The following is a 25,623-nucleotide window of genomic DNA, read 5'->3' as shown; positions in this document are numbered from 1 at the left end:
GACTGCAGGGTACATTTCTCAACAGCAAGATTGTAAGACATTTGTCATTATAGTTGGTCTCTACATGAAACAGGACTGTGAGCAGTTTTAAACTAAGTTAGTTTATTATCCAGATGTGTGGCGGATTGTCGTCTGATTTGAACATGTCATAATAATAACTAAATTGTTGCATACAGTATATAGACCTCAAAGATTATGGTACATATGTAGTTTCTTCTGCACAGTGAGTGAAATACTCAGAAATTATGTCTGAATCGGTGAGGGTGGTGGTCCGATGCAGGCCGATGAATGACCGGGAGAAGTCTCTGAACTGTAAGATGATCTTGTCTATGGACTTGCACCACTGTCAGTGTTTCATTGAAAAGCCTAGCGTCACAGATGAGCCGCCCAAACAGTTCACCTTTGATGGGACCTACTTCATCGAACAAACCACTGAGCAGATGTACAACGAGATTGCCTATCCCTTGGTGGAGGTAGGTGCAGTCTGTTTTCTGTTGTCTTGAGAGCAAAATGACAGGTCACTGGTCATTGGACACCTCTTCAGAATCTGAAACAAAATCCAAAATCGCCTAGTAGCCTGTATCCCATTGCTAATGTTTGCAGACCTCATTATTTACTTAAGAGTCTGCTGTCAGTCAATTGCTATAGGACAGTGAGGAGGTTCTCTTCGAAGCACTTCAATAACCATGAAATCTCTTGCAAATGGTAATCTATCCCCTGGTCTTTCATGTTGACAGGGCGTGACCGAGGGTTACAATGGCACCATATTTGCCTATGGACAGACCGGAAGTGGTAAATCCTACACTATGCAGGGGGTTTCTGAGCCTGCAGTGCAGAGGGGGGTCATCCCACGGGCCTTCGAGCACATCTTTGAGAGCATCCAGGTTGGATTTCCACATGAAACCTGTGCATGCTGTAATATACCCATATCATGACTTTATGAATACATATGCAAAACGTTTGACCTTTTCTACTGTGAATAAAACATGCATCTGTTTGTTTATTTGCCACCCAACCAACAAGTACAAGCTTTAGCACTTAGCCTAATACTGTCTTACCAGAATTGTCAGAGGCCTGTACTTTCACCCCCCCCCCATGTCATCTCCCCACTAGTGTGCAGAAAATACAAAATTCCTGGTGAGGGCCTCCTACTTGGAAATTTACAACGAAGAGATCCGAGACCTTTTAGGAATCGACACCAAACAGAGAATGGAGGTAGGGAACCATCATGTCGGCGTCGCACCATTACATGAGTAATATATTCATGAGTCAATTAGAACAATAGTTCAAGGTAAATAGTGATTGTTTCTCAACAGAAGTTTGACCATGTAAAGTGTTTACCAAGATTATGAAACGTGTTGCTAAGGCTTCCTGCCTACAGTCAATGTGACATTTGAGTTCTGTGCACAGTAGAGGTTGCCTTGGTGACTGTGGGGCACCATGGCTAATATGTGAATCCTTGAAGGCTAATGTGTCCCAGCAGGATTACAGGTTCGGTATGTGTCTATGGGACTGATATAAATAACAGACAGTGGTTGTAAAGGCAATCATACGAACCACAGTTGCCTTGAGGCTCCAGTAATGCGTTGTTAGTCCGACACGCTCCGAATTGCAATCCAAAAGAAAAGATGACGCTGGTCCAATGTACTTTCAAAACAAATGGGATTTATTGGGAAGCAAGTCACAACAGCCCCAATAGCTGCCTACCACTATAAAACAAACAAAAAGGGTTATGTAAATGAACGTAAAAAGTCAATCAAATGCGAATTGAGTGCGGTAAAAAACTATATGGTACCGCTCTACCTGGGCCTGCCTGAACTCTAAATTACCTGCCATGTTATAGGAGTGGTTAGGGGGAACGTGGGAAAAAAGGCGAGGAGTAACGCGTGGGAGGCTCACGCTGCCCCCGACACTTCCTGATTCTACTGCGCTGGCGCACCAACCGACCTGTAGGAGTCGCTGTCCACAACGCCCGATTCCCACCCATCAGTTTCCCACACCCTAATACGGCCAATGTGTATTAGTACGGACGACCAGCTAAACTGAAAGCAAATGTGGAGCGCTGGGCTCGAACTGACGAGCCCAGCGTCTCCAGCATTTCGTGGCGAGCGCCTTGCCCACTACGCCACGTAGCCGCCCAGAAGGATTTTTTTTTTTTTTTTTTGATCAAATTTTTTTATTATTAATTACATGAAACAGGACAACACAATAACCACAGTAACAAAAAACATAACTTCACAGGAGAATAACAAACAATAATAATACAGAATAATAAATTATAAGACAAAAAGAAAAAGAAACAGCGTCCAACCTATCAAATATAGGTGGCTACTTCAATAACAAAAAGGGGTCTTCAAGACATGGCAACCTTTCCCCACCTTTACAAAGTGGAGTGACTTAAAAGATTGTTTATGAGAGTGTTGTCGCAGATTTACTGTAGATAGCCTAGGTCCCTTACACATGTTCAAGACTGCCAAACTCGCAGACGGTAAAGTGTAAGAAGAAAGAAATTCCTCTTCCAAGTTGGTTGACAGGTCAATCAGTCTGCCAATATTAGTCCCTTGGGGAGATGGCATGTGAATTGACATATAGCGCAGAATAGCTAAATACCAACCCCCCCTAAAATCCCCCCAGCCAAAGTTAAGAAGGACAAGACAAAAACCAAGACAGACAAGACATTTCCTCCTCCCCCTCCCCAGAGACCGCCGGACCCCCCCGATCAAGCGCCCCAACCCCGCTCAGCCGCACACGGCGGTCTTTACCTTCTCAGCTGCTGCGAACCACAGGTCAATACCAGCCTGCCCTACCCCAATCACCCGAGCCGTGGATATCTCAAGATAAATCACATCCAATAGAGTTAGGGACCAGTTGATCATTGTCAGCTTCTCAGGCTCCTTCCATCTCATTGCTATAAGCTTCTTCGCTGCTGTGACGCCCGCTAGGACAACCCTTTTCAGTTGTACGGACGCGGGTAGTGTCGTTATATCGTTCAGGAGTAGCGTAACAGCTGTGAATGGGATAGTTAAGCCACACAGATCTGAAAGTTTGTCCGTTATTGACCTCCAGAAACGGGCCACTGGTGGGCAATCCCAATACATATGCATATAAGTGCCAGTGGCCTTTTGAGAGCACAAAGAGCACCGAGAGTCGGTTATCAGTCCCATAGCAAATAGCTTCCTAGGTGTAAGATAGGTCCTATGAATATAATTAAAATTAATTTGCTGGTGATTGGGGTTGCGGGAAGATAATGCCACATTTGCCCAAACATCATCCCAGTCAAACTCGGGGTCCAACTCCGGGATATCCACACGCCAGATTGTATCCAATGATAAATTTTTATACGTGGATTGAATTAAGAGCGTATAAAAGTCTGAGACAAACCCTCTGGATGTCGTTCTGTCCACTATGAGCCTGAGGAAGGGGTGTGGTTGCAAAGCTTGAGCCCACGGTACGCCATGCGCTCTCAGTGCTGACCTTAGTTGAAGGTAAAGAAAGAAGGACTCGCCGGGAAGATCATAAAATTCTCTTAAGTCCTGAAACGCACGGAGGCCGTTCTTATCATAAATATCCTCCAGAGTATGCACTCCCCTCCTTTGCCATTGAGGAATATTAACCGGCTTGTGTCCAACAAGTAATTGCTGGTTATTAAAAATTGGAGAGTCCAGGTGCCAAGGGCATTTAACCCCACACGACCTCTGTACATTACGCCACGTTTGGATCACGTGAGTTATGATCGGTCCATACCTCAGCCGGCATTTCGAAATAGAGACAGTGGAGTACACTACATCCTGCAATCTTAGCGGAGACACCGCCGCCGCTTCTAAGGAGCGCCACGATACAGCCTCTACAGGGTCTAGCCAGCACATCAGAGGTCTCAGTGAAAAGGACCAGAAATAAAGTTTAAAATCAGGGATTGCGAGGCCCCCATCTTGTTTCCTACGTTGAGTAGTAGCCCTTTTGATTCTCGGGCGTTTGTTATTCCAGACAAACTTAGATACCATCGATTGTACCTTGCGCCAGTGGTCTATTGGAGGGGGCAGGGGGAGCATTGAGCTAATAAAATTTATCCTAGGCAGGATGTTCATTTTGATTATGGAAGCCCGGGCTTGTAAGGAGTTAGGAAGGGACGACCACCTGTCTAGATCCTGGCGTATTTTATCATAAGTACCCGTGAAGTTGTACTTAGTAGTTTGGTTCAGCGTGGGGAATATCTCTATGCCCAGGTATTTAAAATGTTCTACTATGGGGATATCAGCTGGTAGTCGTACCGCCTTGGCCAGTTCATTAAGAGGTAGGCAGGCTGATTTGTTCCAGTTAATCTTAAAACCTGACAATTTACCAAAGTCGTCGATTATCCTCAATAATTTTGTGGCCGACCGGGAGGGGTCGTCCATGAAAATCAGCAGGTCATCCGCATAGAGAGCAATTTTGTGTGGAGTATTGTTGACCATTATGGGGACGATGTCCTCCGATTGCCTAATAAATTGAGCCAAAGGTTCGAGGGAAAGCGCGAACAGTCCCGGGCTCAGAGGGCAACCCTGTCTAGAAGATCTGGAGACTGGAAAGAGTGTGGAACAGTTTTTGCCAGTCAGTATCATCGCAGACGGCGAGGCATACAGGACTTTAATCATATGAATAAAACTCTTTCCAAGACCCATGACCTCAAGTACCTTCCACAGGTATGACCACTCAAGTCTGTCAAACGCCTTCATGGCATCCAAAGACAGAACTGTGGATGGAGTTGTATTGTCTTTACTGTTATCGATTACATGCAACAGCCTCCTAAGATTATCTGCAGCCAGACGCCCCGGGATAAAACCAGTTTGATCGCAGTGTACCAATACAGACATAAATCTCTGCAGGCGACGGGCCAGCACCTTGGCAAACACCTTTAAATCGGCCCCGAGAAGACTCAAGGGTCTATAGCTACCACAATCATTGGGATCTTTGTCCTTCTTGAGAAGTAAAGAAATCAACGCCATATTGACATCTCTTGAGAACTCCCCTTGTTCGATAGCGTAATTGATCATATCGAGCATCAATGGACCCAGTTGGTCCCAGAAAGCTAAATACACTTCGGGTGGAATACCATCCCAGCCTGGCGCCTTACCCCTCTGCATTTCAACAATAGTCTCCCTCAATTCTACGAGAGTAATCGGTCTCCCTAGTTCCTTGGCCTCTTCCTCAGAAATGTGGGGTATCTCAAGCCCGCCAATGAACGATTCAAATCTAGAGTCATCCAGATTACCCTCTGAGCTATATAACTGTGAGTAAAACTCTTTAAAAGTGTCATTGATCTTTTTCGAATCAGTAGTGACTGCACCCTGGCTCGTCCTAATCGAGGGGATATCTGAGAAATGATCATTTGAGCGTATTTTCATTGCCAATAGATGGCTAGGTCTGGAGCCGTGAAAATAGTAATTTTGTCTTGTCCTATGTATTAAGAACTCAGACTGTTGTTTAAGTATGGAGTTTATTTCTTTTTTGACTATCTTACGTTGTGTGTTTAGTCGTTCATTATAGTCATTTTGCAGGGATGCGTATAGGTCTGCATATAATGATTCCAGTCCTTCTAGCTTTTTTGACCGGGATTTTCGCAAATTGGAGGCAAATAGTGTGACATGACCCCTGATGAATCCTTTCAATGCGTTCCACAGGACCCTAGGGTCTTCTACCGTGCCAACGTTGATCTGCAAAAATTCAGCTAGTTTACTCCTGAACTCAGAACAGAAGTCATCGTTCTTTAGCAAGGTCGAATTAAAACGCCATCTGGGAGCTCTTGCGGAGAGCCTGCCCAAGGTTGCCGTAAGGAAAATCCCCTTGTGGTCTGAGAGAGCCAAGGGAACCAATGAGACATCGAAACTATCAAACATATTAGGGGACGCGAATGCATAGTCAATTCGAGAGAAGCTTTTGTGTCTGGCTGACAGGTGAGAGTAATCTCTGAGGGTGGGGTTGCATAAGCGCCAGAGGTCTGTGAGCCCCGTGTCTTTGGCCCACATCCTGAGGGCCTTAGAGGCCCGTTTCTGGTCGCTCGTTTCAGAGGGCCCGGACCTATCCATCTCCGCATCCCAGCACGCATTAAAATCGCCACCCACAATGAGAGCGTATCCATTAAGTTCCAACATATTCTTCGTGATTGTATTATAGAACGCTGAATCAAATGTGTTAGGAGCATACAATGCTATTATAGCCATCTTCCTATGCAAGAATTCAACTTTTGCTATAGTAATCCTTCCCTCCGTGTCCGACCATACATCCAAGATTTTGATATCAAGGTTACGTCTTGTAACTATGACTACTCCTTTCGTCTTATCATCGGCTGAGGATGAGGAGATAACGTGATATTGCCGATTTGCCAGTCTTGACACGTCACCTACCATTAAATGCGTCTCACTAAGGAGAGCAAGGTCAATATTTCTCCTCTTCAATAGCCAAAGGACACTGGCACGCTTGTGTGGGGCGTTAAGCCCTCCTGCGTTCCAAATTAAAATATTCAATTTAGCCATGGTCGAGCTTGTATAAGTGCGTAGAGAACATACCCGTGCAGCCAGGCTGAGTACAGAGGTGCCGATCCCGGCGGGCCCGGACGGTCAATCCCAGGAGTTCAGAGGAGGAACACTTACACATATATCCAGAAGGAAAATATTTTATGGACAAAAATGGATGAAGATAGTGTACTTTCAAAGTCTGTCAAACTTCAAGAGGATGTAATCAGAGCCAGCATAACTGGGCCCACATACTACTTTAACATAACCTCTAGAGGTCAATGGGTCAAGGATCGAATAATCCCAAACAGTGGATTATACAAACATTACATAGAATGTGTACTTTTACTTTATACGCCTTATAAGTATATAAAATACTCCACTTTTACTTGAATATAATTTTGAATGGAGGACTTTTACCAGGGCACACTCTTTTTCTGGGTATTCCTACTTTTACTAAAGGAACTGTGTACTTCTTCCACCCTTGACGACAGCTCAAGGAGCACCCTGAGCATGGGGTGTACGTGCGGGACCTCTCCATGCACACCGTGCACAGTGTGGAGGAGTGCGAGCGAATCATGGAGCAAGGCTGGAAGAACCGCTCTGTGGGCTACACCTTGATGAATAAGGACTCCTCTCGCTCCCACTCCATCTTCACCATCCACCTGGAGATCTGCAGCACAGGTGAGCCACACCACGCTGCTGCAGGCAGACGAGTCATAGAATGTATCATTAATGGGTGGGCGGCTACGTGGCGCAGTGGGCAAGGCGCTCTCCACATTGCTTTCAGTTTAGCTGGTCGTCCACAGTAATACACATTGGCCGTATTACGGGGAGGGAAACTGAAGGGTGGGGATCGGGCGTTGTGGACAGCGACTCCTACAGGTCGGTTGGTGCGCCTGCGCAGTAGAATCAAGAAGCGACGGGGCGGGGCCCCTCCAAAGCCCAGACCCCCGACGCTGAAAGATCGAGCCGCGCAGGTGAAAAGAGGCGACGGCTGTTACCTCGAGTATCGGAGGGGACTTGTGCTATGTATGACTTAGTCCACATTGCAGCCGGCTTGTGGGAGGCAAGAAACAACGTTCGAAGACAGGGGAGGGTTGAATTGGACGATATGAAAATTGGGATGGGAGAAAAATAGAAAATGGGAGAAAAAGTGGATAAAAAAAAAGAATGTATCATTAATGGCATACCGTGCGGCGAGGTGAGCGGCTCCTGCCTACCTCCGGTCAATGACTAACTGCTATGCTAACTACACACATAACCTTCTTACTGTATTCTACTATTATGTACTTTGCTACTATGTCTATACTACTACCTACTATGCTAATATGTCTATACTACATCACTGCCTGGTTTGGAAACAGCACGGCCCAGGATAGGAAGGCCCTACAGAGAGTGGTGCGCTCAGCAGAATAGACTATGGGTATCGCACTACCACCCCTGCAGGACTTATACAATAGGAGGTGCAGATCCAGAGCCTGCAGAATAATGGAGGACCCTCACCACCCCAACAACAGCCTGTTCAAGCTGCTGCGGTCAGGCAAGCGCCTCCGTATACACACAACAAGAACAGAGAGACTCAGCTTCTTCCCTCAGGCCATCAGAACAATGAACACTGATCTCTCCACACACATGAACACACACTCCAATCCAATCCAACTTAATTTATAAAGCGCTTTAACAGCCACAGGGGCACAAAGTGCTGTACAGAGGCAGCATACTAAAAAACTATAAACAGCACTAAAAATAGCACACATACACAAACACAACACAACATTCTGCACTCGCACACACACAAACGCACTTTAAACACACAAGAAAAGGATACTTTAAAGGAAGGAAAAGGCCACTTTAAGAACATAACTTGTTGTGATTGTTGCATAGTATAGTTAGTAACAGCAAGTATAGCATAGGGACATAGAAGAAAAACTGCACATTGTATAGGAATGTACATAGGATCCAGTGCCTTTAAGCGATTTATTAACATGTCTATTTACCATGTCTATTCTAGTTATCTTTTTATTATTATTACTATTGTTTTATTGAACAATCGTAGTGGGCATGGCCAACCGCATTTCACTGTATGCCCTGGTATGTATGTGATGAATAAACTCTTGAATCTTGAATCTACTATGCGCAGAGTGTAGCACTTAAGTTCATCACTGCTAGATGAACAATACCACTTACCCTTAACCGTCAGAGATGCACCCCTCCTGCTGACTTGTTGTAAATGTAATGGGTCTTTCTAGTCTCTGTATCTTGCCCTTGATTCCGTCATTGTTAGTCTTTTGAGTGATAATGAGGCCAGCCATGGCCCAGTTGTAGATTACTTTGTTTCCTGGTGTGAAGAGGCATTTCTACAACTAAATGTCACAAAGACTAAAGACATGTGCATTGATTTTAGACGATCTCCACTAGCTCCTCAGAGTAGTGTCATTAATGGCCAGACAGTGGATTTGGTGACCACTTATAATTACCGTAATTCCTCTAATAGTAGCCGGGTCTCAAATACAAGCCGGGTCTCTATTAATGGCCGGGTGCGCTCTTGAGCTAAGCAATTATAAGCTGGCCTCCTAATACAAGCCGGGTTACTAATATACTGAGCTGCATACTGAGCTAGTTACTTGATTTCACTTTGAAAACGTTGAAATGACCAGTGACCACCTGTAATTGCACTGTTTACTATTTCATACAGTACTTGGTTTCAATAAATGAACCCAGTACATTTTACTGGGTTCAAACTGACACAAAATGTTGATTTATTCATTATGATCCGTTTGAAAATTTGAAATATAGGCCTCCCTCTTATACAGGCCTCCTCCTAATACAAGCCTGGTACCCACTACAGTTGAAACAAATACAAACCGGGGTTACTATTAGAGGAATTACGGTATCTCGGTTCCATTATTGACAATCGTCTGAAATTTTATTCTAATACTGAAATGGTGTGTAAGAAAGGTCAGCAGCGTCTCTTCTGTTTAAGGAAGCTAGCCAAATTTCTGGTGGATAAGTCATTGATGATTTTGTTCTACAGGGCTTTCATAGAGTCTGTTGTTTCCTTTGCTGCCATTTGTTGGTATGGAAACCTTGGCGGTAGAGAAAAGAATGCCTTTAACAGCGTTGTGAGGGGGGCTAGCAAGATTGTGGGGGTACAATTTTGCTGTCTGGGTCATATGATGAGCAGGTGCGTCATTTATTAGAGCAGACAGCTCTCACCCCCTAAATCCGGAATATCAATTATTGCCTTCTGGCCAACGTTTAGAGACCCCTGCAGCTAAAAACAATAGGTATAAAATTTCAATTCTCATTCATACCTACCTCCATTCGTGCCATCAATAAAGGAAGCAGGAGGAGGTAGCTTTGAGGTGGGTGGGTGGATGGTTGTAGTTGCTTACTTAACTGTTATCATTATCTGATCTTGTGACCATGTACATGTCTGTCTATTCTTGTTTATGTATGTTTACTGTGTTTTTTGGAGTTCTCATTATCTGCTGTAACATGAATTGCCCAGTTTGGGACATGCTAATAAACTTGACTTGCCCTGCTCTTTATCCATATTGTGCTTCTTTACCTCACTGTATAGATCTCTCATCTCCATGAACGCTCTTGTCTTTTCAGACACGTCAGGACAGGACCGCCTGAGAGCGGGTAAACTCAACCTGGTGGATCTGGCAGGCAGCGAGCGCCAGTCCAAGACCGGCGCCACCGGCGAGCGGCTCCGCGAGGCCACCAAGATCAACCTGTCCCTGTCGGCCCTGGGCAACGTCATCTCCGCCCTGGTGGACGGCCGCTCGAAGTACGTCCCGTACCGTGACTCCAAGCTGACCCGGCTCCTCCAGCACTCCCTGGGGGGTAACACACGCACCCTGATGGTGGCCTGCCTCTCGCCGGCCGACAACAACTACGAGGAGACCCTGAGCACACTGCGCTACGCCAACCGGGCCAAGAGCATCCAGAACAAGCCTCGCATCAACGAGGACCCCAAGGACGCCCTGCTCCGAGAGTACCAGGAGGAGATCAAGCAGCTGCGTTCCCTCATCTCCGGCCAGCTGGGCACCGCCGACCTCTCGTGTGAGAGCCACGCGTTGACGTAGTTCTTGATTAATAAAACCTAACCTTCTTACTGTCTTTTTACTACTATGTACTCTACTACTATGCTACTCTACGTATACTACTACTTATCATGCTAATATATCTATACTACTATGCACTCAGAGTGTAACACTCAAGCTCACACTGTTTGACGAACAATGCCATTGACCCTTAGCTGCCAGAGAATAAGAATAGAATAATCAATAATGAATAGTAATAGTTTTAACCTGTCTGTCTTAAACCTTTTTTTCCCTCTAATCCTTTGTAGCTCTGCTGGCTGGTCAGCTGTCCGAGGCCTCTCCGGGTGTGACGTCAAGGCCACGGTCCAGCACCACTGAGACAGAGAAGGAGAATATTAAAGAGGTATAGCTACAATGTTCTCAAACCAGTATGTCACAGGTCGCCCCTCCATACATCCACCTGAGCCTCAGGTGCAGGTTATTTATATGGTGTTTTGTGTCCAGGAGTATGAGGAGAAGCTGTCCCGACTGCAGGCAGAGTACGATGCCGAGCACGAGTCCAAGGCTAAGCTCCAGGAGGACATCGCTACCCTGCGCCTCTCCTATGACACCAAGGTGTCTGATTTGGAGAAGGCCAGCAGGGGGCGCTCCAGGAACGGTAACAGTCACGCACCTGACCATAAACCCACTATTGACCATTGCTCCACTGAGAGCATACCCAAAGAAAATGCCCTTATTTTGATATGACAAAAAAGTATATATAAAAAGTGACATAAGGAAACTGTTTTGTGATGTACGTTTTGTGAAGTCTAGCTGGTGGCCTGTCACCTCCAGGGCTGGCGGCAGTCAGAACTACACTTGACCATTAAGCCCGCCATTACGAACCAATACCGTCGAGGACACCCAAAGCCAATGCCCTTATTTTGATGAGACATAACCAAGCTATATTAAGAAAGCTGTGATTTCTTAAGTCTCGTCTTGTTTCCCGCTGTCAGAGATCTCCAGTCGTAGGACCCAGATCCACGAGGAGGTGACCCGTCCTGTCACTGATGTTTTATGCCCAAGCCCTGCTGAACAGCCAGTCCTGACCCAGGTACCATCAACCACTACCGAGTAATAACACAGGCCCGGTACCATCAACCACTACTGAGTAATAACACAGGCCCGGTACCATCAACCACTACTGAGTAATAACACAGGCCCGGTACCATCAACCACTACTGAGTAATAACACAGGCCCGGTACCATCAACCACTACCGAGTAATAACACAGGCCCGGTACCATCAACCACTACCAAGTAATAACACAGGCCCGGTACCATCAACCACTACCGAGTAATAACACAGGCCCGGTACCATCAACCACTACCGAGTAATAACACAGGCCCGGTACCATCAACCACTACCAAGTAATAACACAGGCCCGGTACCATCAACCACTACCGAGTAATAACACAGGCCCGGTACCATCAACCACTACCGAGTAATAACACAGGCCCGGTCGCAGCTCTGGCGTACTACTCGCACAGAGACAGAAGCAGCACATTTCAGCCCATATCTTCCTCTCCTCCAGGTGATCCAGAGTCAGCCCCAGGCCTCTCATCCAGTGGTCAGGGACGGGTCAGAAGGAGACGGTCACAGAGACTCTCCAGTCATCATCGCCTCAGGGCCTCTGGACCAGAAACATGTGCTAGAGAGGTCTGTGGACACAAACCATCCCATTTACAGTTACATAACAAACAAACAAACTGCCACAAATGAACAGCATAGTGTCACACAGTGGGGCTGGGAAATATCAGGAGGGAAATATCACAATATATATATTTTTTTGATCCACTTTTTCTCCCATTTTCTATATTTTCTCCCATCCCAATTTCGTATCATCCAATTCAACCCTCCCCTGTCACGAACGCTGTTTCTTGCCTCCCACAAGCCGGCTGCAATGTGGACTAAGTCATACATAGCACAAGTCCCCTCCGGTACTTGAGGTAACAGCAGTCGCATCTTTTCACCTGCGCAGCTCGATCTCTCAGTGGCGAGGAGTAACGCGTGGGAGGCTCACGCTGCCCCCGACACTTCCTGATTCTACTGCGCAGGCGCACCAACCGACCTGTAGGAGTCGCTGTCCACAACGCCCGATCCCCACCCATCAGTTTCCCACCCCCTAATACGGCCAATGTGTATTAGTATGAACGACCAGCTAAACTGAAAGCAATGTGGAGCGCTGGGCTTGAACAGGCGAGCCCAGCGTCTCTGCATTCGTGGCGAGCGCCTTGCACACTACGCCACGTAGCCGCCCATATCACAATATATATTTATTATATTATATTTATAAATATTTTTTCAATATACTATTCAAGATGCAGTATCTGCTTAGGTATGGACAATCACATGTTTGACAATCCAGTATATGTTCTAAGATCATATTGGACTGCATCTTAACTCATTCTGCGCCATCGCTTAATGCGCGAGAGGGTGCTAGAACGCTACCACTTTAATCAATGGGGGGATTTGCGAGTGCTTAAAATATATCTTAAATTATAGCTATGGGTCTAATACACCCGTCGATTATAAGTGAGTTGCTTCCAGTCAACATGTACAAAACGGATTGTTTTTTCATCTGTACATTTCCATTTTATACCGTTTTGAATATGAGTATAGTTTTGGTGATTCTTAGTAATTCCAGGAAAATACACGACAATAGCCCTTTAGTGGAATACACTAAACAACACGTTGTCATTTTTTGTCTGATTATCGAATCTTCCTGAAATCAACGCTAGATCATCATTATTATCCTTCCTCATGCAAGAATGAAAAGAGCCCTGTACCGCGGGGCTCCCCGCCACCTCCTCCCACCCAACGGCACACACACACACACACGCACACACACACACACACACACACACACACACACACACACACACGCACACACGCACACACACACACACACACACACGCACGCACGCACAACACACAGACAGCTTCGATCGGGGTAGAAAGACATATCAGATCAACGCAAGCTTTTATATATAGTGTTCTTACCTGGTATCTGATGTAATGCAAAAGAAATAATCCAATTATCTGATCGCCATTCCAAATACTGCTCGTGGAGGTCCATCGCACATTACCGAGTGTTACACACGAACGGGCGGGCGGGGTTACTGTTCCATGCCATCGTTGTATATGCCTACCTCGCCTGAGTATTTAAACCTCGCCCGCACAGCTCGGATCGTCCCAGAAAAGAAACGACACCATTCCTAATGGAGTGCAATACCAGCTGGAAGGCGTAGGCGGCGGTATTTGCCCTTTTGCGAGCTCAGACCCATTCCCAATGATAACATCAGGCTGGATGGATGAAAATGAATGGATATCGCTAATAAAAGAAATAACGATTAAAACTCGACTATACTCGTGATTGGCGCTGAACGGTCGGCGAGTTAACCCGACTATCATCGGGTCTGGCGCTGAATGAGTTAATGTAGGTGTGATGCGGAATTAAACTGAAATTACATTTTCTAATATTTCATAAATACTTGTTTGATACACAAAATTGTACCAAGATTCACAATACAGAGATAGAGACAGGCTTCTATCCCGCGGGCTGTTCTACTGTGAGGGAAGCTTACTATATCATCTATTAGCTGTGTGTGCGTGGGTGTGTGGGTGTGTGTGTATATGGTGTGTATATGGTGTATATATATGGTGTGTATGTGTGTGTATATGGTGTGTGTGTGTATGGTGTGTGTGTATATATGGTGTGTGTGGGGTGTGTGTGTGTGTGTGTGTATATATATGGTGTGTGTGTGTGTGTGTCTGTGTGTGTGTGTGTGTGTGTGTGTGTGTGTGTGTGTGTGTGTGTGTGTGTGTGTGTGTGTGTGCGCGTGCGCGCACACTCCCCAGACTGCAGCAGCTAGAGCAGCAGGTGGTGGGAGGGGAGCAGGTCAGGAACACAGAGCTGCAGCAGAGACAACGGCAGAGGAAGACTCTGGCTGACCAGAGGAAGAACCAGCTGATCCAAGCCCTGTCGGAGAACAGCGAGGAGAGCGACAACGTGCTGCTCAACGTCTACGACTCCATCCAGGAGGAGGTCCACGCCAAGAACCAGCTGGTGGACAAGATCCAGGGCAAGGTGGGTACATCGACCGAAAGAGTCAAATCTTTTTTTAGCAGCAGTGGTACATGGTAAGTATAAGTGATAAATAATGGCAGTAGAATACAATAATGGCAGTAAAGTGGCAGTGAGATGATAGATATGGCAGTAAACTAATATAATGTAAACTAAAATAATGGCAGTAAACTAAAGTGGCAGTGTGTGTCTGTGTCAGTGGGGGGGGGGGGGGTATAGTCCAGGTTCTGTGGTGGCAGAGTGAGAGCGGGGGGAGAGCTGGGAGAGAGTTCAACTTCCTGACAGCCTGGTGTATGAAGCTGTCTTTTAGTCTGCTGGTCCTGGCTCGGTGGGCAGGAGAGTGAAAAAGCATTGTGAGGGGTGGGTGATGTCGCCCACGATGCTTAGTGCTTTGCGGGCCAGGCGTGTATTGTAGATGTCCTGGAGGGAGGGGAGGGGGGCACCAACGATCAGGGCGGAACTCGGAGAGACGCTGGACGTGTAATGAAAGTGTGAAATTAGTTAGGGTATCTGAGAACTCACTGTGAATCATGTTTTTAGGGAATTTCTGTCTTTCTCTGATGTTGGACAATAGAATAGAATAGAATAGAATAGAATAGAATAGAATAGAATAGAATAGAATATAAATGAAATACTTTTATTATCCAGAGGGAAATTTGACACTGCAAATCGCTCAACATTAAACATTTAGACAGAACAGGTCACGAATAAGAATAACAAAACAAATCAAATTGCCTAAGATAAGAATAGAATAAAATGGAATAAAATATACAGTAAATAAATACAGTAGAAATATACTGAGATCTGTGTAATATTGCACAGTGCTGTTTCAAAGTAAGAGTCCAGGAAGATGGTAACTGTCACTCTGTGCTCAGTGATGCAGTGAGGCACAGTGATGGATTGTAAAGTCTGATGGCTGTTGGAATGAAGGACTTCCTGTGCCGTTCAGTGCTGCATTTAGGAAGTGTGAGCCTAGCACCGAACATGCTCCTTCTGTCAGCCAAGTCTGTGTATAGTGGGAGGGGTTGTCCCTGATGGCATGGAGCTTAGCAAGGCTCCTCCTCTCCGCCACCCTCGCTAGGGAGTCCAGCTCCACCCCAACCACGCTACTGGCCTTCCTGGCCAGCTTATCCAGCCTGTTTTGCTCTCAGTCCGCTGCCCCAGCAGGTCACAGCCTACAAGAAGGCGCCCGCCACCACCGACTCATAGAACATCCTCAACATCCTTGTACAGACATTGAAGGATCTCAGCCTTCTGAGGAAGTAGAGTCGGCTCTGGCCCTTCTTGTACAGTGCCTCTGCGTGTTTTGACCCGTTCAGTTTGTTGTCGATGTGCACACCGAGGTATTTGTACTCCTCAACCATGTCCACATCGACACCCCTGATGGAAACGGGGGTCACAGGTGCACTCCTCCCCAGCTCCACCACCAGTTCCCTGGTCTTCGCCACATTTAGCTGCAGGTGGTTTTTATCGCACCATGTGACGAAGTCCACTACCAGTTCCCGGTATTTCCTCTCATCACCGTCCTTTATACATCCCACTATCGCAGAGTCATCAGAAAACTTCTGAAGGTGGCAGGACTCTGACCGATAGTGGAAGTCATTGGTGTAGACTGTGAAGAGGAAGGGAGAGAGGACTGTCCCCTGCGGGGCCCCGGTGTTGCTGACCAGTCTGTCTGACACACAGCTCCGTAGGCGCACGTACTGTGGTCTGCCCGTCAGATAGTCAACACCCCAGGACACCAGGGGGGCCTCTACCTGCATCGCCTCCAACTTCTCACCCAGCAGCCCAGGCCTTATGGTATCAAAGCACTGGAGAAGTCAAAGAACATGACTCTCACAGTGCTCCCCGGCTTGTCTAGGTGAGTGTAGGCTCGGTTCAGCAGGTAGATGACAGCATCCTCTACCCCCAGAAACCTCATATCTCCAATGTTGCTACTTGAATTGAAGGTTTTCACATGTGTCTGTGTTGTGAGCAGGTTTCAAGACCTAAAGGACCAGGGAGCCTTTTCAAAACCCAATGTAGAATTGAAAAAACGTGTAAATCTGAAAATCTGATTATATATTAGAATAGATTCAAATATGCAGATATATTCAAACAGATGTACATATATATACAATACAGATACAGTATAATATTATTGTACATCTCTATCATACAGTGTTATATAGACAATAGGTTGAGGTAGGTGGGTATTATTACAGTGGCAGTAGACAGTGAATGCTGTAGATAGGTATAAACAGAGTATAGGCAACAGAGTTCAGAGTGGGTTTTGCCCGACAGCCGTGACATACTGTTATCAACTTCATGTGACAGCTGAAAGCAGCCAAGCTGGAGATCCGAGACCTGCAGGCAGAGTTCGAGGATGAGAAGGACGACTACCTGGCAACCATCCGCCGGCTGGAGAGGGAGGGGCAGCTACTGAACGGCCTTCTAGAGCGCATGGTGCCCCTGGTGCGCCGTGACTGCAACTACAGCAACCTGGACCGCCTGAAGAAAGAGGCCACCTGGGACGAGGACAGCGCCACCTGGAGGCTGCCTGATGTGGTGGTGCAGAAAACCTCGTTGCCGTCAGGTGAGGAGAAAGACAGACTGAAGATAGGATAGATCTGCCCTTTGTGTTGCTGGGAAGGAATTCTGAACCTCTGAAACGTTTTCAATTCTTTTTTTTTGTTTGTTTTGTTAATTCTATGGTATGTTTTCATAACTGTGTGTGACGAAGCTGTTGCACATGTATTTTACATGTTTTTCCCTCCCTCTCAGCCGTGGCTCCGAGATATTCAGCTCGCAGAGGCTCGGCTGCTGATATTGGAGAGTCATTTATGGTATGCACGTCCTCTATCCATATGATTATGTTACGCTAAAAATGCTCTAAGACACATCAAATAATTATTTGGCCCTGATGCTGCTTTTTTGTTTTTCGTCTTCAGTTGGAAGAGGACCGGTATAAAGAGATGCTGGACCGCAGCGACAGTGGGAATATTGCCAGTAACTACTTCAAGTCAAGGAGAGCCAATCAACTGTTGAGTGGTGAATCTGCCAAGGGGCTTGGTAAGAGCAGGACCGGGCTAGGGCCGGGCGGAAAAACATTTATATCACATATTCACCATATTTTTTTTCTTTTTCTTTTTTTTATATATCGATACATATAACGATATCTGCTTAGGTATGGAAGATTACACGTCGGATAACCCAAGTGTGAAGTGTGTGATACAATCAGTTGGAACTGTCATTTTCACCTGACATTCTCAAAACATTTCAGAAATCCTTTTGCGAGAAATCAGACTTCCTATTTGCTTTTCTTGGATTGATTTAGACGGCAACTGTGCATCACAATTTTTTATATAAAAACTGTTGACAGAGTCACCTGGGGAGCAACAATAATAGGTTCATGACGACAAGGTCCTTCTTTAGCCTTTAATCGGCGTGGTTTATTTCACATTGCATAATTATGCACCATGAGACCTTCTCTCTCTGTGAGAGGTAGATGAGGAAGAGATCGAGGGGGAGGGAACAATCCCTTTTATACCCTCTTACCTGACGTCAGCTACAATAGCTATGTCTCCTTGCGCCTATAGCGCCCTCTTGTGGAACAGTTAAGCAGTTACATACTATCATATTAACACATAAACTCAACACTCCATACGATATCTCAGTTAGACAATATTAAATATATTTCCCAGCCGTACCGCAGGCTTTTCCTGACATGACTCAAGTCTAAAGAGCCCAGGACACAGAGAGGACACATTCTTTAGTAGTGATTTATAGTACATTGTCTGTCGATATGAGTGCCTTTCCAGTATTATCAATATCCAGGTTGGTTTCTGTTTAGATGCACAGTGTAAGAGGAGATTGTTAGAGGGTCGTTAATCAGTCAAAGAGCGCTCAAACAAGGCTAGTAGCTAGTGTAACATGAGTAGTTAGCTTTAGATAAGGAATAAAATGTGATATGCTTTTAAAACTAAGCGCAGCCTACCTTTCATGTACAATTCCACTCTGCATGCATGCATGAGGTAGTTCCAAAGTAATTTAATCCTCCACCCAAGTATAATCCAAGTGATGTTTTTAAATCCCATTACCGTTGCGTGCATTTGTGCATGCAACCCCATTAGTTGACACAAAGAGCGCAGACTAGTCTACCTGGGGTCTGACATACAAAATATACAACACACAAAGTATGTTTCAAGTTCAAAGAAAAACAAAAAGTCTAATCAGACAAATAAAAACAAGCAAGGATTCTAATCAGACAGAACAAGATAGATTGATTGATTGAATGATTGATTGAAAAGTTTATTAACAGATTGCAGAATGGGTACAGTACAGTACAGCTCAATACATACAATTGTTAAGGGGATGCAGACCAGAGAAAGACTTTTGTCTTGTTTACATCAGGGTCCCCCATTTTCAATTCATCATAACATATATGACATACATGACATACAGATAGACAGTACTGCTACATCTATACATTTATGACATATCAGATTTGCAAATACAGTACTGTTTGTGATACAAAAGTGTCCAGAAAAAGAGTGTATATACATTTGGCGTAGAAACTGTACATTGGAGGAGGTTGGGTGGGTGGGGTGGGGTTGGGTGGGTGGGTGAGGGCTGTACATTGGAGGTGGGGGGGGGGGGTTGGGTAGGGGGGACACACACATTTTACACTGTACATTGGAATACTGACAAAGCCTTACTTGGTAATTTACTGTACAACTAGGTTAGGACATTTGTAGGGGCCAGTTTCGAATTGCAGTCTCACGTAGGTGTTTTTTGAGAGTGTTTTTGAAAGTGGGTAGTGATTCACATTCCTTTACAGCTTTAGGTAGGGCGTTCCACATTGATGTGGCATAATTGCGAAACGTGTTTAGTCCCTTGTTTGAGCCGAATCTGGGTTTTACATGATTTGTGGAGCTCCCTCTGGTGTTGTGATCGTGGTATTCACTGACCTTTGGGAAGTATTTTGACATGTACATGGGTACCTTGGTTGCGTAGTGTATCTTGTAGACCAGGCCCATTGCAAGTTGCTGTACTCTGTCGTCTACTCTAAGCCATCCTAGGTTGTCAAAGTGGGCAGGGGTGAGGTGGGTTCTAGGAGTCAGGTCAAGCAGTAGTCTGACTAGCTTGTTTTGAGATGTTTGTAATTTGTTTTTTAGTGCCTTTGAGGTGCTTTGGTACCATGAGGTGCAAGCATAGTCGTAGTACCCTTGAATGAGTGCTCCTGCTAGAGTCTTCAGGGTATTCTTGTTTACCAGAGAGGAGATCCGGTACAAGAATCGCGTTCGTTGGTTGACTTTTTTTATTACATTGGATGCCATTTTGTCACAGGAAAGATTAGCCTCTAGGAAAGATTAGCCTCTAGGATGGAACCCAGGTAGGTAATTTCATCTTTCCTTGTGATAATATTGTCACCCACTGTCAGTGTTGTGCTAGTTACTGAAAAATAGTAACTCAGTTACTTTACTAGTTACTCATTTCAAAAGTAACACTGTTACGTTACTAGTTACTTACACCCAAAAGTAATGCGTTACTGTGAAAAGTAACTATTTAGTTACTTGAAGAAGAAAAAAATTGCTCCCATGCAGATACAGATACTCAAAATCGGTTGATCAACTTGACAGTTTCCATTCACATCACTGAACTCTGCTAAGCAATGTGGTCTTCTAGATACAAACACAAATCTGACACAAACACAAATGTCCCGACGTAATAAGAAATGCACTGTGCCTAATTGCTCGGGGAGGTTGAGCGCAGGCACGTTTAGGTTGCGCGCATGCACGTTTAGGTTCTAGGTTGAAAATAAGTGCTTGAGGAACAGCCTTGATATCTGTCGCCGGAGCGTTTCATTATAACCGTCTTGCAACGTTGTTTAAGATATCAATCATGCATTGCAACGTTAGAATAGTTAGGATATCAATTGTGCATGAAAGGACTATATTTATATTGTTTGATTAGTATTGATGAGATTCCCTGGCAGATTTGTAGTCAAAATGCGTTGATCAACTTGAGTTTCCATTCATTTACATTCACATCACTGCACTCACCAGTGTCTGTCGAGATGTAGCGTTAGTCCAGCAGCCCCTTAAACATTTTCTTTATCTCATTTCCATGTTGTACTGTATATTCTCTCTCCAAGTAGTTGGGAAAAGTTTTCCGTCCCATTTGCTGTGTGTCGCCTGGTATCATTCTACGCGGGTGGCGAGTGGATTTGGATGAGTCCTGGTAGTTAACGTTAGACTCCAGTATCTTTGAGCCAAAACACAAATGACATAACTAAAACGTTATTTTCTTTTCGCTCGACAAAAGAGAAATACGCGAGTAGCTGGGCGCATATCAGTCAGGATCAGGAATAGTAAACAAAACACGCCCCCAGCATAGCGTTTCCCCGCAGCCAGACAGGATATGAGGATAATAATAATAATAATAATAATAATAATAATAATAATCACTACCGCTCGCTATCAATCTACGCCGTATATAACGCAAATAACGCATTAACGAACCATTCAGTAACGTAAGTAGCGTTACTGAATTTCAAAAGTAATGCGTTAGAGTACTAGTTATCGCCAAAAGTAACTTCGTTACTGTAACACGTTACTTTGTAACGCGTTAGTCCCAACACTGCCCACTGTAACCAAGAAGCCATCGGTCTTGCTGAGTTTGTTATTTGAACCGAAGAGAATGGACTCTGTTTTGCCCATGTGTAATGATAGTTTGTTGTCGGCGAGCCATATGCAGATTTTGCCTAGTTCCGAGCTGAGGGCTTTTTCAACCTGTAACTTGTTCTTGTCAGAGACCAGCAGGGCTGAGTCGTCCGCAAACAGGAACAAGTTGCAGTCACAAGCTGACGACATGTAATTTGCATAAATTAGGAATAGTAGCGGTCCTAGTATGCTTCCTTGTGGAACACCACAGCTCACTGTGAGGGGGGGGGATAGGGTACCGTTTACCTCCACCATCTGTTCCCTCCCCTCCAGGTAGGATTGTATCCAGCTCACTGATAAACTATCAAAACCAATTGCTTTTAGCTTGTCAATCAGAATGGTGTGATTGACAGTGTCGAAGGCCTTTTGTAGGTCCAGCATGACCATGCCGCAGTATGTGCCCGCGTCCACCTCTTGTTTGATGTGGTCGTTCAAGTAGAGAAGGCATGTGTCAGTGGAGTGGGATGTTCTGAAGCCAGATTGGAATTCGTAGATTAGATTTTTTTCCGCAAGGTACTTTTCGATCTGTTCGTATACTATTTTTTCCATGACTTTCGAGATGGATGTAAGGATAGAAACAGGGCGGTAGTTGCCCGGGTCTAATTTGCTGCCCTTTTTGTGCAGGGGTGTTACTCTCGCAATTTTGAAGTCCTTGGGGACGTGTCCCTGTTTTATGGAGAGGTTTATTATGTGTGTGATGACTGGGGTGATGGCTGCTGCTGAGTCTCTGAGGAATTTGGAGGGGATGTTGTCATGGCCAGTGGCCTTGTTTGGTTGGAGGGCGCTCAGTTTTTTGAGTACCTCATCTGTAGTTACCATTTCCAGTTTGAAGTCGTCTTTGTGGACGCCTAGGTTCTTGTAGTATGCTACTATGTGTTCTACCCCATACTGCCCTGAGTGGGAGGGTAGTTTGTTTACCAGTGTTGTGGCTATGTTTGTGAAGAAAGTGTTTAAGTAATTGGCTACATCCAGCTTGTCTGTGATGAGCGTGTTGTCCGTCTTTATGTTTATGTTTGAGAACCTGGTTTTAAGTTTTTTACTGCAGCCTAGTTGATTGTTGAGTAATTTCCAAAGTTCACGTGGTTTATTTTTGTTTTCCTCGGTTTTGTCATTGATGAATTTTCTTTAGCAGTTTTGATCATGGAGTTTACGTCATTTCTTAGTCTGTTTCTTTCTAGTTTGAGTTCAGTCACGTGGTCTTGGAGTTCACTGCTCGTGCTTTTGGTAAGCTTTTACTGACTTTTACGAAACTCAGAGCATTTTTTGTCTCTGGCTTTCATAGCGGTCAGTATTTCAGTGTGCATCCATGGCTCAGCGCGATTTTTTACCCTGGTGGTTCTTAGGGGGGCCATGTTGTTTAGTATTGATGAAAATTTGGTTTTGAAGCCAAGCCAAGTTTCTTCAACCAGTGTACCATTGAGTTCATCTGACCAGTCCAGACTCTCCAGTTCAAGGTTAAAGGCCTCGCTAGAGTAGGTTTTGAGGTCTCTAGATGTGACTGTTTTGTGACAGCCAGCCTTTAGTTTTAGCTTTTTGCGGGTACAGAATATCATATAATGATCACTTAACCCACATGCTATAACCCCTTTATTGGAGATCTTGGAGATGTGAACCTAGTTAAAGACAGAATAGGCTGTGTAGTACTTTCATGTGATGTACCTATGACAAATTATTTGGATGCATGCAGCTGTTTTATCACTTGTATCATGGAATGAATAAGCACCCTCTGCACAGCAGTGCTAATCCCCTCCCAGGTGACAGCCAGCAGAGCAGGGACAAATAATGTTAAAAATTAAGAATAATCCAACCGCAGGGACAAATAATGTCCAAAATTAAGAACACACCAGAAGTATTTTGATATACTTTTTTTTCTTTCGTTTATGCATTCATTGCAGTAGGAGAGAACATGTTTTATTTGCTCCTTTGGTTTAATCGTTGGATTTTAAAGACCCCCTTCACTCAAAAGCCTTTGTATGGTTACCTCCTCTTGGAGGCATGACTTTGACTATACAGATTCATATTTTGTGCAGAACTTGTCACCACATTGCCTTTTTCGCAATCTTCTCCCGGAGAGGGAGAGATTCTCTGTCACCATTAGGTCAAACCTATCATGGTCCAGTATGAGGTAACCTGACACCTTTAGCATCAGCGTACACAGAAAGCTGAGGTATTAACATTCTTGAAAGAATATAAGCTGCCAACTCCGAATTCCTGGTAAATATCAATGGGTGCTTGTTGCCAATTTGCATATTCATATATCCTTGAATTCTCAATGAGGGTAAAAGGTGTAGATATACTGCTAAGCCATTTCCAGTAGTGTATTGAACAATTTGGTGGAAAAAACATATTTATACAAATTGCTATTTAATATACAACACGGGTCAAATACATCAGGAGGGGACCTTTGAACTCTTATGGTGCTGTGCTCTGGATTCCTTTAGATTTGGACTGAGCTTCGTCCCAAAGGTGTCAGCTGACCAAATAATGATGACTGTGACCTGATCGCAAGTGTCACAGTTTCACACACTGTTTCAACATTCTCTCTGTTATGCTGTTGTGACCAACTGTTGGGAGTGTCCCCCCCCCCTGCAGCCATTCACTCTCCTCCCCTGGTCAACGGAGGAGTGGCCCACTTGACCACCAGCGGCTCCAGTATCGGCCCCTCTGTCAGCTCCTCTGAGTCCCTCCTACCGCGCCCCTTCCACCTGGAATCGCTGGGTGTCCCGCTGTCCAACGCCAAGGCGAAGCGGAGGAGAAACAAAATATAAAATCTGTTTTTAACCCTTTCACTGCCACACTACAGAAGGTTAACCTTTCACTACCACACTGCAGACGGTTAACCGTCTGTAGTGTGGTAGTGAAAGGGTTAACCTTGTGTAGTGTGGTAGTGAAAGGGCCCTTTGTCGTGTGGCAGTGAAAGGGTTAACCTGCTGTATTGTCACAGTGAAAGGGTTAACCCAGTGAAAGGGTTAAGGGAATTGAGACGACTGGCACCTCTCCTATTCTACATCCTCTTATTCCTGCCGTTTTCTCATCTGTTTTTAACCCATAGAGATTGTGTATCCTACACATGCTATGCTGGATAATGTATTTATTACATAGCCTACTATTGCATTTTTGATAACCACTAACTAAGCACCAGCTAAATACACTCTGCATGGACATTATATGGATCCATATGCGACATGTGTGTTTGAGCGCCTTTTGAATGTTTTTGAACCTGATGCTACCTATGATAATGCTACCTATTGCCACTCCATAGTGCTTGCACAATACTCCTAATATTGTAAAATGTATCACTCCTGATAAATGAATGTACTATTTACTTTCTGGTGTCTCCTGCTGCTCCTGCACTGCAAGTATTAAATATTTCTGTATCTGCTGCTGGGAGGATCAAATAAATAGAATGCATAATTAATCCGTTTGCCGTCCAATTCCACTCCATTTACACAAACGAGGGCTTTCAAATGACTTGCCGCCTTGCCGGTGATGTGAGGAGGAGCACCGTGTCAGCTGTAGGGTCATGAATAGTCTCTCTTGGGACCAGAGAGAAGAAATAGGATCTCAGCCCCCAGTGTGTCAGACCGGGTTTTAGTGTCACATCAGATGAAGGTGCCCTGGCTGTCACGCAGATCGCAGGGGTTGTTGTCATGGCAGCAGTGTTGACAGGGGGGTGATAACATGTTACGTGTGACCCTGTGTGTTTGGTATATTATCTCCTGTCCAATGCCAGGAATGTGTGACTGCACCGTGGCCTCTGGTAAGGTGTGAGGTGTAGACAGAGTATCAACACCCAAACTATGCAGGCTGGAGGGAGGGAGACCCCGCGGATGTATTTATGTATGTATGATGAAACGCAATCTACCCATCAGAAAAAAGAACGTCTTTTCCCTACAGCAGAAAATCACAAAAGTACCCATTACAACTTCATGTTGATGAACTGGACCATTCCTTCGTCCATCCTATACTATCCGTGTATCATGTTTCTAATTTGGGCTAATAGGGTGATTTCTCTGTTCGAATATTACTTAACCAGCAGGGCTGTGTCACTTTCAAAAAATTTGACACCCTTCATGTGCACAGCACTCTGCTGAGACACTGATACGGGTCCATTATGATAACGCCACCTTTCTGAGATAACACGACACGACAGTGGTGCTAAAAGGCAAACAACAGTAACTACAGTTACGTTGTTAGTGAAACAGAAAAAAATACTTATGTCCTGCCAAAGGTATTGTTGGTACATAAGC

At 45.0% G+C, this 25,623-nt stretch overlaps 1 protein-coding gene across 1 annotated transcript; it reads left to right on the top strand.

The window, feature by feature from the left end:
* Positions 1 to 254: 254 nt before the first annotated feature.
* Positions 255 to 24,153, top strand: kif17 (kinesin family member 17). Its single transcript, XM_084316434.1, has 14 exons — positions 255 to 473; positions 738 to 884; positions 1,114 to 1,215; positions 6,983 to 7,172; positions 10,110 to 10,562; positions 10,852 to 10,946; positions 11,048 to 11,201; positions 11,539 to 11,636; positions 12,117 to 12,241; positions 14,444 to 14,672; positions 16,986 to 17,244; positions 17,433 to 17,494; positions 17,600 to 17,720; positions 23,966 to 24,153. Exons 1-14 carry the CDS (start codon positions 285 to 287, stop codon positions 24,139 to 24,141), a joined length of 2,400 nt encoding a protein of 799 aa, XP_084172560.1. The 5' UTR covers positions 255 to 284; the 3' UTR covers positions 24,142 to 24,153.
* The last annotated feature ends 1,470 nt before the right edge of the window (positions 24,154 to 25,623 follow it).

Source organism: Notolepis coatsorum, assembly GCF_963971535.1.
Source record: "Notolepis coatsorum genome assembly, chromosome: 6".
NCBI classification, from domain to species: domain Eukaryota; kingdom Metazoa; phylum Chordata; class Actinopteri; order Aulopiformes; family Paralepididae; genus Notolepis; species Notolepis coatsorum.
This window is presented reverse-complemented; position numbering and strand designations above follow the sequence as displayed.